Consider the following 12,559-nt stretch of genomic DNA (forward strand, 5'->3'; position numbering starts at 1 on the left):
TGACTTGTCCCAGCTTCTGCCAACCTAGCAGTTCGAAAGAACATAAAAATGCAAGTAGAAAAATAGGAACCACCTTTGGTGGGAAGGTAACAGTGTTCCATGCGCCTTTGGCATTGAGTCATGCTGGCCACATGACCATAGAGATGTCTTCGATAGCGCTGGCTCTTCGGCTTTGAAATGGAGATGAGCACAGCCCCCTAGAGTCAGGAACGTCTAGCACATCTGTGTGAGGAGAACCTTTATCTTTAAAGCTAGTTCAGCTCTCCTACAACAGAAGATTGAAAATCCTTTATAACATTTAGAAAGGGAGGCAGATGTCCACAAATGGTTTTGCAGGAGGAAGGCCAATGATGGTTGGATTGTTCATTTTTTTCAAAAAATATAAAAATCACCCCTTCCTTGTTCCTCAACCTCTATCTCTTAGACTCATTTAATTACATTTTAGCATCCCCTCTTTCCCTGGGAACCTTGGGCAAACAGCTGCCCCTTAGTGCCTTCTCTGGTCTTTATGCATTGCCGCACTTAACTGCATGGCTTCTGATGACTCACAATTGCGACACACAACCACCATCAACGACAGACACCGTAGATCCCGAGACAGACAGTACCTCCCGCTCAACTGATGTCCTCTTGGCCTCGACTCCAAAATTGATTGGGGGGGGGGGGGAAGGCTGCAGGGAAACTGAGAAGGAATTGGGAAAAATGGGCATTGCTGGTGGATGGAACCCCCTTCCATGCGTGCCCAGGAACTGATTTTATGAGGGCACTTTGTCCCAGGTGGCATTGAAGTTGGGATAAGACCAGTCCCTCTGTTTTGAATGCTCCCAGTTAAGGGAGGTGATAGCCATTCTTTTATTGACCTCAAGGCAATCTGTGGTCAAGTATAGGTGAGTTAGAGTCAGAGGTGGTATTCTGCCAGTTCAGATTGGTTCGCACAAACCAGTTGTGGAAATCACAGGTGGTCCCGCCCAGCCATCCTGGCTTTATGTTATCCCATTTAGGCACTTTTTTTAGACAAAGCGCATGCACGGAAAGCTGAGCGCATGCGTGGATGACGCGCGCCGCAAGGGGTGTGATGACTCAGGGGGTAAGATGCTGAGCTTGTCGATCAGAAAGATCGGCAATTCAGCGGTTCAAATCCCTAGCACCACATAACGGCGTGAGCTCCCATTACTTGTCCCAGCTTTTGCCAACCTAGCAGTTTGAAAGCACGTAAAATGCAAGTAGAAAAATAGGAACCACCTTTGGTGGGAAGGGAACAGTGTTCCGTGCGCCTTCGGCGTTGAGTCATGCTGGCCACATGACCATGAAGACATCTTCGGACAGTGCTGGCTCTTCGACTTTGAAACAGAGATGAGCACTGCCCCATAGAGTCAGGAATGATTAGCACATATGTGTGAGGGGAACTTTTATCTTTATCTTTTTAGGGAAGGTAAGTGAATACCTCCCCTGGTTAGAGTTTAAGAACATCGGTTTGGGAAGTGATTAAAAAAAAACCTTTGGAGACATCTTGCTTTCACAAAAGGAACCCTCAAAATATTACTATTTTTTTGTGCTTCCTTTCTGTCTTCATATTACACTGAAATCATATTTGCAGTGGGGGCACTCTACCAACCAAGGTATCCACCAGAAGGTGAAGGGCTTTACCAATGGTATTGTCCACGTATCTCAAGGAACATGGAGGAGTCCCACCAAACCCTTTGTAGCCCTCTCGTGACCTCTGGCAGCCATTATTTTTTTACCATATTCAAGGCCAGATCCAAGGTGTCCTGAGCCACAGCATCAGGCTACTGCAAAAAATGTTGCGTTTCCTTCCCAAAGATTGCAATTGTCCCTTGTTCCATAGAAGATGGTGAAGCAATGATTGCCCACAAGACTTTCAAATGATGGTGTGCTTCGTTGAAATGCCACTCGTTCTGTCCAGAACAAGGACATCAGAAAGACCTCAGAAGAAGTCACTTCTGATGACGATGAGGATGTCCTGTGGGTAGGGTAGATCTGGGTGAACCTTCCCCTCCATTTGTTTGCCCTCCGATCAACATCCGCTGCAATCAGGAGCCCCTCCTCATCAGAGAGGCACTGTTGTGGCCCACCAGCGGAGCTGGCAGCAGATTCAAACAGTGAGGAGGTTGGGGAGGAAGATGGGCCAGTCCGGGAGTCTGAGGAAGGCTCTGATGAGGCTCTGTGTTAGAGGCAGAGTGGGAACCAGAGCCCTATGCCAGTTATCAACTGCCTTCTGAGTCAGACATCAGTGAGGCAGAAGAACAACTGGAGCCTGTTCCCAGTGTGCACATGCACAGAGTTGCCAGACGAAGGGAACAGTTAAGAACGGTCGACTTGGAGTAAGGCCACAGGGGGACGATGAATGGCCCCTCCCAGAGGAAATAAAGAGGAGCGAAAGGGGAGTGGAGTTTGCTGGAGAGACAATTATTTCACTTATTGGTTTGTGACTCTCCAAGACTCCTTGACAGGTTTTGCAGATATCTGCCTGGCAGCTCTCCAAGCCAGATAAGGTCTGTGACTGTAAATCCTGTGACTGTAAAATGAGCAGAATTCACAGTCAATTAATAAAAGGGGTTTTTGTCTGGACTAGGAGTTGCTTCCTGCTCTTGGGAAGCCTCAGTCAGAACAGGCACCACGAGATAGGAAGACCACAAACACTGGTAACATCTGAACCCATTTAAGTTCAGCGCCCCCTCACAAAAGCCAAGATGAAGCCATGCCAAGGTTTGAGTGCAAGCCAGCTTCCTCCCCACCTCCTTGCCTTTAGCCTTGAGAAAGAAACCATGTGGTCGATGGGTGCGCCCAAACGCAGCACTCCAGAAACTAGCAAAGCCCATGCCTCCTGCCTCCTTCCCGGGGGGAGGGGGGGGAGGACATCTCCAGAACTTAGGACCAGGCCAAGTGTGGTCTGCGTCGCAGGATTTGGTGGGGGAAGAGGAGAACTAACACAACAGTGTTGTGTCGTTTCGCAAAGGATGTGCTGACAGTTTTGTTTCTTCTCCCTTCCCTTCTCCCTTCCTTTGTTCTCTTCCCTCCCGCTCTCCGATTTTCTTCCTCGGTGTGCCCCTTTTCTCCTTCCCCACCCCGAAACCCCCTCCCTCTCCTCCTCCCTTCCGTACCCCCCCAGGGTTAATCAGTTGTAGGAGCCAGGCGGTCCAAGAAAATCCCAGTTCCAACATGGGGCTGGAGGCCATTATCAGAAAGGCTCTCATGGGTAAATATGACCATCGGTGGGACGAGCCCGCTCCTCTCAGTACCAATGCTTTTAACCCTCTGAATGCCAGCCCAAGCTTGCCCGCTGTTCTGCCTGTAACCTCTGCTGAAGGACAGATTGACGAGATTCATTCTTCCACGCCAGGTCGGCTCAGTTGCGTTTGACGTCATTAATCCTCTCTCTGTCTCCCTTCCTTCCTTCCTTCCTTCCTTCCTTCCTTCCTTCCTTCCTTCCTTCCTTCCTTCCTTCCAGTCTTCTCGTTGTGTGGTGTTGTGTGTTCGTGTCGTGTCATGCTGCCGATTAATTCCTCCCTGGGTTTCTTTGGTGTGTGTGTGTGTGTGTGTGTGTGTATGAGCGCTTAGCCAACGTAACCCTGTCGCTGGCTTTCCGTAACCACTGACCATTTGGGCTGTCTCTTTTTTTTTCATCCTCATTTTTCCCCACATTGACCGCTCTGTGTCCACATTGTCCTCACGAACATGTTGTTAGAAAGGTTGGGGTGTCAGGGAAGTACGCTGGGGTTCACACCAAGGGTAGGCTTCAAAAGTTTAGCAAGGGGTTCTCTGCCAGATTGCTGGGTGGGTGTGGCCATGGTGGCCTCCTGCACCACGGCAGGGCGTTTTGCCTTCCCTGAACTCCGGAGGCTTTTCGACCTTCGGGAGGGCAAAAACGGCCTCCCCAGGCTCTGCAGTCCAGAGACGGGCCTCTTTCCTGCCTTCCTGAACTTCCGGTAGGGCCCTTTTTTGTCCTCCCTGAGCCTCCGCGTGCGCCCAACACTTACCTGCATCTAAAACAGGGCCACGTGGGGACTCCTGGAGGAGCAGGGTGGGTTGGGTGGGGCAGCCACCAGTGGGATTTGGGGGTTGTCCGAACTGCACAGAATCTAGCTAGAGATTCTCCCGAACCCCTGCAAATCCCCCAGCAGCTCCACCCCTTGTTCACACCCCCAGCAGTCCGGATACAGGGACAGGAATGCCAACCCCTTGGAGACGGAGGATAAAGGGTACATATAGTCCTTGACTCACAACCGTTCATTTAGTGACCGTTTAAAGTTACATCGGCACTGAAAATAGAGACTTTGACCGTTTCTCACACTGAACGACCGTTGCGGAATCCCCGTGGTCACATGATCAGAATTTGTACCCTTGGCAACTTGCGTGTACTTATGACAGTTGCACTGATCCCCGGAGTCACGTGATCCCCTTTTGCAACCTACTGACAAGTAAAACCCATGAGGAAGCCTGACTCGTTTAACAACCGCATTGTTTGAATTGAACAAACTGCAGTGGTCCACTTAAGAACCGTGGCAAGAAGGTCATCAAATGGGGCAAAATTTACAGCTGTCTCGCATAGCAATGGGAAATTGGGGAGGGGGGTGTCAGTTGTGATCGTAACTCAAGGACTACATGTCCTTCTCTTTCACTTCACAAGTGCAGAAAAAACAGCCGTAAAATCTAGTCCGATCGCACGACTTGCAAAGAAAGGGCGACTTTACGGTTGTAAGTCGAGGACGATCCATCGTGCAAAATGAAAGCACGGGTGATACAAATCGAGGGAAGCTGCTGAGGTTGAATAGAACATTTTGGGAGGATCTGGGTGCTCTCTGAGTGCTTGTTTTCTTGCGGACGTTTCATTACCCAAACTAGGTACATCATCAGTGCTAGCACGAGCTGGTCAGTGCTCGGCACTGATGATGTTACCCCGTTTTGGTAATTCAAAGGTGGTATTCAGCCGGTTTGGGCAAACTTGTAGTGGAGATCTGCCCGGCACTATGTCATCCTATTTAGCCATATTTTTGATGCTGGAAGGCACACGCGCAGCAAAGCACATGCGTGAAAGGCCGGGTGTATGCGCGGACAGTGCACACGCCCAGCAAACCATGGTAAAAATAGTGAAACCCACCGCTGTTGGTATTGAAACGTCCTCAACAAAAGAACCAAGTTCAGAGAGCACCAAAGGCCCTAAGGCCTCCTCCTCCACCACTCCACAAATGCCATTCCCTTCTAGCACTGATGATGTTACCTAGTTGGGTGTTGAAACGTCTCCAAGAAAAGAACTCAGCTTAGAGAGCACCAAGGGCCCCTCATTCCCAGCCTGAGCTACAAATATTCTCTTTTATTGATAGAGAACATGACGGTGGCCTTCTTAACTTCCAGGCTAGGCTTTGGAGCGATGGCCATTGGGGCCCTTCTGTGGCACATCCTTGAAGACCAGAAGAGGAATCTCTCTGGGCCATTCACCTCCCTTTCCTTACAGACTCCCATGGAGTCGCATGTGACAGTCATTAGTTAGGGCAGAAATGGTCCCAATAGATGTAACGGATTCAGATCCTGGGCTGGTGTTGCCAATGTCGCCATAGATCTAGGGTGCATCTGGGCGCCCGACCCATCAGAAACAGAGCAGAGAGAGAAGGCCGTGTCCTCACTCTTCCTCCCAGGTCTACACCAAAGAGACATAATCTTCTCCAAATATTCTTCCAGATAATTCTGCCCCTACCTGCAAAGTTTTGGGGGAGAAAACACCCCCCCTCCCCTATTTTCATAAGAGCTTGGCCTTCAGATCTTATTTTGAGAACAGTTAATCTTTGGAGCAGGAGCAGGAGCTTTCATTTCAAGATATTGGACAACCACTTGTCTGAAGTGGTGTCGGGTTTCCTGCCTAAACAAGGGGTTGGACTAGAAGACCTCCAAGGTACCTTGGAGCTCTATTCTATTCTAATTTCAGGAAGGGACAGCCGTTAGCCCCAAATTTTGCTAGGGTCTAATACTCTACAGCCCCCTCCTGCGATCCTTGGCAAACTTTGGAGTTAATTTTTTTTTTTTTAGCAATAGACTTATATACCGCTTCATAGGCCTTTCAGGCCTCTCTAAGCGGTTTACAGAGAGTCAGCATATTGCCCCCAACAATCTGGGTCCTCATTTTACCCACCTCGGAAGGATGGAAGGCTGAGTCAACCCTGAGCCGGTGAGATTTGAACCGCTGACCTGCTGATCTAGCAGTAGCCTGCAGTGCTGCATTTAACCACTGCGCCACCTTGGCTAATACAGAGAGTCTTCGGTGAATGACCGTTTTTTTCACAGTTATGACCTCTGCTGCATCTCACGAGATCAAAATTCAGACGCTTGGCAACTGGTTCATATTTTGACCGTTGCTGTGATCCGCTTTTGTGACCTTCTGACAAGCAAAAGTCCACTAACTTTTATCAACGGCAGCATTTCACTTAACAACAACCGCATAGAAAGGTCATAAAATGGGACAAAACCCACTTAGCAAAAATCTCTCTTGACAACAGAAATGTTGGCCTCTCTTGTGGTCGTAAGTCAAGGACTACCTGTCATTGGGGTGAAAAGGGGGGAGGTCTTTCTTTGTTTCTCAGCCTTCTCTCTCTCTTTCTCTCTCTCTCTCTCTCTCTCTCCCCCCTCCCTTTTTCTGCTACCTGCTAAGCCTCTTTGTTCTGTTGTGACTAAGTCCCTGGGAAGATGCGTTGGGAGGGCACCAAACCTTTTCACTGGTTTGACGTAGTACAGGGGTGTCAAACTCAATTTCATTGAGGACTGCATCAGGGTTGTGTTTGACCTCAGGTGGGGCAGGGGGCGTGGCCAGCTCGATGTCACTTGTGTCGGGGGCTCCTATGGTGGCCCAAGCGCTCTGCCAGTGGAAACAGGCTCCCGAGCTCCGTTTTAGGCTGCAGCAGCCTCCTGCAAACCTCAGCCACGCAGGCCCACCTGAGCTCCATTTTCACTGGCAGAGCCCCCCCCCCCCCAGGACGCAGTGTCCATGGCCGTCCCGCGGGCCAGTTCTAAGCACACCGTGGGCCGGAACTGACCCACGGGCCTTGAGTTTGACACTCCTGACGTAGTATGACTTTCTCCTGGGAGTTCGAAAATGTTTTCTTTTTTTTCCCCCTTACAGGAGGGGGGAAACCAAAGGCTGCCGCCAGAGCGAACAGTCGGAAGGCCAGATCTCCAGCACCCGGCCTGTCCTCCACCACCGAGAGGCCGCCATCTGTTTCGTCCGTTCACTCCGACGGGGACTGTAACAGGAGGACACCTCTAACCAACCGGGTTTGGGAGGACAGGCCATCATCCACAGGTACTAGTGCGTCCTTCGACACCAGGTTTGCAATTCCCAGGAGTGTCAGGCGCAGAGAATCGGGTTAGATTGTGGCATGTTCAAGCCCACACAAAAGAATCTGGCCAAATGAAGTTCAACACTAAATTGGCGTAAGATAAGGATCAATTAAATTCTGGAAGGGTTGGTTTAGACAATGTTTGTGGCAATGTGACAACTCTAGGCTGATGACTCACTTAACTCCATCACCCATCTCTGTCTGCACTTCTACAATAGGTGGAGTTGGAGATACACAATATTGCCAAAAGTATTCGCTCACCTGCCTTTACTCGCATATGAATTTACTGTAAGTGACATTCCATTCCTAATCCATAGGGTTCAATATGGTGTCGGTCCACCCTTTGCAGCTATAACAGCTTCAACTCTTCTGGGAAGGCTGTCCACAAGGTTCAGGAGTGTGTTTATGGGGATTTTTGACCATTCTTCCAGAAGCGCATTTGTGAGGTCACACATTGACGTTGGACTAGTTTATGTGGCCTACCACTTTGTGGCTGAGTTGCTGTCGTTCCCAAACACTTCCACGTTCTTATAATGCAACTGACAGTTGACTGTCGAATATTTAGGAGCGAGGAAATTTCACGATTGGATTTATTGCACAGGTGGCATCCTATCACAGTTCCACACTGGAATTCACTGAGCTCCTGAGAGCCACTCATTCCTTCACAAATGTTTGTAAAAACAGTCTGCATGCCTAGGTACTTGATTTTATACCCCTGTGGCCATGGAAGTGATCGGATCACCCGATTCTGATTATTTGGATGGCTGAGCGAATACTTTTGGCAATATAGTGTAAATGTGTTGAACAGGCAACCACACAGCAGCTTGGCTGGGAAATGCATTATCAGTCATAGCAACCAGTAGAGTAGAAGGTGGCCCAAATATAAAAGACTGCCATCAAGGTGAGTGGTTGAAGGACTGGACCTGGAATGAGGAGACTTGGGTTCAGTCTCCGTAGCTACAGAAGTCCTCAAGTGACAATGGGTCTTCTGCATTGGCCCAACAAAATCTTACATGGGAATGTTGTAGGAAAGCTTTGGAGGACATGAGATGTAAGTCTCATTCAATATTGGCACGTGGAAGCAGGGCAGCAGATGACTTTGAGAAGGTAGGCTGGTGTGGGTATGAAGATGGTAAGTTAGCCCCAATGACACCTGGACTTCCCTTCTTCCTCATTGTGGAACTTTTTAAGGTGACTTTGGGCCCGTCACTCTCTCTCAGGCCAACCTAGATCCCAGGGTTGTGTTGGGCTCACCAGCGGTCGGCAGAACTGGTGGCAGACTCAGATAGTGAGGAGGAACATGGGTCAGCCCTGGTGTCTGGGGAAGACTCTGGGGCAGAAGAACAGCTGGAGCCTGTTCCTGATGTGCGCATGCACAGAGCTGCCAGGAGAAGGGAACAGTTAAGGCAGCAGGGCCGACTCGGGAGTAAAGGCAAAGGTGGACGATGAATGGCCCCTCCCAGAGGAAATAAAAGAGGAGTGAAACGGGAGGGGAGTTTTCAGAAGGCAATTATTTTGCTTAATTAGTGGGAAGATTTGTCTGTGACTCTTAGAGACTCCTTGTCAAGTATTTTCTTGTACAGTTGCATTTGGAAGATATCGGCCTGGCAGCTCTCCAAGCCTGATAAGTCTGTGGTTGTCAATTCACCCTTGAAAGACTGTTTGCTGGGATTTTGCTGGATATGAATGAGAGCAATTTGCATTAGCTTCATAAACAGGGGTTTTGTCGGGACAAGGATCTGCTCCGTTATTTTGTGAAGCCTATGTCAGAACAGTTTGTTACTTAGAAAAAGAGGAGGGGGTTTCTACACTCCTTTTTGCTCCTCAAGGAAGGGTGGGCTATAACCAATAAACCAGCAACAGTTTCTGTGACCTTATCTTCAGGTGACAGCATTGGAATTTCATTTCTTACACCACTTATGCATGGTGCCATCTTCCTAGAGGTCGATGAATCAGAGGTGAGACAAGGAATGAGGACCATCAAGAGGTCTCTAAGAATTTGGACCTTGACGTGGTTTGTCCAGTCAAGGACATGTGGTTTGGGTGCCCTGGTTACTTCTCTAGAGCTTCATCTGGAATGTCTCCCTCTGAGCCTTTTTCTTCTCTCCCTTCCCAAGAGTTGTCCCAAAGGCTCTTCTTTCAGAAGGCAACTGGACTTCCTTGTTTTTTCTTCGAAGACTTTTAGCTTCTCATCCTGGAAGCTTCTTCAGCTCTGACTGGATGGTGGGGAGCTGAAGGAGCTTCCAGGATGAGAAGCTAAAAGTCTTCAAAAAAAAAAAAAAAAACTACAAGGAAGTCCAGTTGCCTCCTGAAAAAGCACCTTTGGGACAACCATGACCTGGATGACTGAGAATCTCCATAAATAGAATTATTTTATTGGCCAAGTATGATTGGACACACAAGGAATTTGTCTTTGGGGCATATGCCCTCCCTCCACCTTTTGTTTTCTTCCCCTTCCTTCCTTCCTTCCTTCCTTCCTTCCTTCCTTCCTTCCTTCCTTCCTTCCTTCCTTCCTTCCTTCTTTTCTTCCTTCATTGAATAAATAGCACAGAATTATTTATTGGCCAAGTATGATTGGACACATAAGAAATTTGTCTTTGGTGCAGATGCTCTCAGTGTACATAAAAAGACAAGATACATTCGTCACAAATCCTAAGGAACAACACTTAATGATAGTCATAGGGTACAAATAAGCAATCAGGAAACAATCAATATAAGTGATAAGGATTCAAGCAACAAACCTACAGACCTGCAGTCAGAAGTGGGAGGAGATGGGTGATAAGAACGATGAGAAGACTAATAGTAATAGTAATGCAGACTTAGTAAAGAGTTTTGACAGTTTTGAGGGAATTATTTGTTTAGCAGAGTGATGGCGTTCGGGAAAAAACAGTCCTTGTGTCTACTTGTTCTGGGTTGCCGTGTCCTATAGTGTCGTTTTGAGGGTAGGAGTTGAAACAATTTATGTCCAGGATGCGAGCGGTCTGTAGATATTTTCACAGCCCTCTTTTTGACCGTGCAGTATACAGGTCCTCAATAGAAGGCAAGTTAGTAGCCATTGTTTTTTCTGCAGTTCTGATTATCCTCTGAAGTCTCTGTCTGTCTTGTTGGTTGCAGAGCCAACCAGACCGTTGTGGAGGTGCAGATGAGAGACTCAATAATTCCTCTGTAGAAGAGAATCAGCTTTGGGCAGCTTGAACTTTCTGAGTTGACGCAGAAAGAACATTGTGCTTTTTGATGACGTTTTTGATATTAGGTGTCCATTTTAAGTCTTGAGATAGGATAGAACTAGAAACGTGAACTTTTCTACTGTTGATACTGTGATGTCTAGTATTGTAAGAGGTGGAAGTATGGGGGAAGGGGTTTCTCATAAAGTCTACCACCATTTCTACACTTTTCAGTGCATTTAGTTCCAGATTGTTCTGGTCGCACCACGACTTTCCAAGAGTTATGAACTCCCCCATAGATGGGATTCTGTGGTGCTGAGGGCCAGTTCTTTCGCCTCAGAAGGTCTTCTCAAAAGGGGAACGCTCTTGGTGTGAACTCTGCAAGTGCGAGGAAGTGTGAAAGGAGAAATGGGGGGTGTCTCTTGCACACCAAGGTTAACTTCCTACCAAATTCTTGGACGAGGCTCCTCAACGCCATTCTCCTGCCTTCCTTTCTGTCATCCTGCAGGTTCAACGCCATTTCCATACAACCCCTTGACGGTGAGACTTTCCACAGGAGTCGTGACCGGCCCGCCACCCCCCACGGCCACCGTTCTGCAGGGCAACGCCAGCACCCAGAACCATGGCTGGGAAGAGGAGCCAAAACCGTTGCTGGTTTCACAGTATGAGACCCTCTCGGACAGTGAATGAGAAGAGAGAAGACGTGTGACGGGAAGACCAATGGACAGATGGACGTGGTGGCTATGGAACGGGTCAGGGCTGGGGGATTCTGGGAGTGTGTCTCCTTCAGATCAGCTGCCGGAGCTGTTTTGGGGGTGGGTGGGGAGTCCTTTTGTTTAATTTTTTATGACATCTGGAAAGAGGGTATTTAAAAACAACAACCCACCACAACAAAAGAAAGTTAAATAGATTTGAAGCCTTAAAAACAACCAGGAAATGGAGCCCACCACCCCATCAGATTTGGGATGAGGCTGATGGCCAAGAGGTAGGCGCTTTGAGATGGCCAAGTCTACTCAACACTCAGGGGTGGGGTCACATTTTCTGCGTCAACGTTCTCCTTTAGAAAGGAAAAGAAAGGAAAAGAGGGTGAAGGAAGAGTGTTGGCTTGGTTAAACTCTTGCTGAGGTTCACCTTCCAGTGAAGCCCCAAGTACCTTCTTGGGATGGGCTGGTGACCTAATACTTGAATCACATACCATCCAACCCCCTTTCCCCGTAGCTCCTCATCTTAGCTTAATGAGGGACTGCCATGGTGGAGCTGCGGGTGGTTGGTCATCTAGAGACGATGACCCAAGGCGATCCAATGAATTACAGATCTCATTTCTAGTCATTCAAAGCAGGGAGGGTAGGAGGGTCTTTCTCCTTGCTCTGTGCCCTTGTTAAGTGTGAACTTGGAACACGTTAGAAGCAGGTAGCTGGAACTTGGGGTGCAGAGATGGACGTCAAGGAGAAAAACCAAAAGAGAGAAGGTTATTTGGGACAGTGGGGAGAAGAAATTGGAATATCCATTAGGGACAATTCCTCTAGACGTTAGGGCAAGGGTGTCCAAACGTGGGAACTTTAAGACTTGTGGACTTCAGCTCCTGGAATTCTGGGAGTTGAAGTCCACAGTCTTAAAAGTTCCCACGTTTGGACACCCCTGCTGCTGTGGGTATCATCTATAGCAGTGTTTCTCCACCGTGGCCCCTTTAAGACAGGGGGACTTCAACTCCCAGCATCCCCCTGGACTGGGGAATTCTGGGAGTTGAAGTCCACCCATCTTCATCCGGCTGAGCTTGAGAAATATTGATCGACAGGGTATATTTTTGTTACATTGGGGGGGGGGGGACGATGCCAGATAATTTCAGAGGGTTATTTTTTAATTCTCGGGTTTTTTTGGGGGGGGGGTGCGAGGAAAGACTCTAAAACAGTGTTATATGCTGCTTCTTTCTTTTTGGTCGCTACCCTTGTACACAGAGGGATTTCTATGTGGTGTGCGAGATTTTTTGAGCTGTTTGTCCATTGTATGGAAATGTCCAGAGGTAACCACAATCCACCCAAATGGTCCTGT

General features: G+C 48.4%; 1 protein-coding gene across 1 annotated transcript in view; it reads left to right on the forward strand.

Annotated features, from left to right (window-relative positions):
• Positions 1-11,950, forward strand: part of NCOR2 (nuclear receptor corepressor 2) — a 207,759-nt gene extending 195,809 nt beyond the window's left edge. Inside the window, 3 exon segments of the mRNA XM_032229003.1 lie at positions 3,131-3,361; positions 7,130-7,309; positions 11,019-11,950. Coding sequence (XP_032084894.1) covers positions 3,131-3,361; positions 7,130-7,309; positions 11,019-11,200 — 593 coding nt within the window. The 3' untranslated portion in view covers positions 11,201-11,950.
• The last annotated feature ends 609 nt before the right edge of the window (positions 11,951-12,559 follow it).

This window comes from Thamnophis elegans, chromosome 13 (genome assembly GCF_009769535.1).
Source record: "Thamnophis elegans isolate rThaEle1 chromosome 13, rThaEle1.pri, whole genome shotgun sequence".
NCBI classification, from domain to species: Eukaryota; Metazoa; Chordata; class Lepidosauria; order Squamata; family Colubridae; genus Thamnophis; species Thamnophis elegans.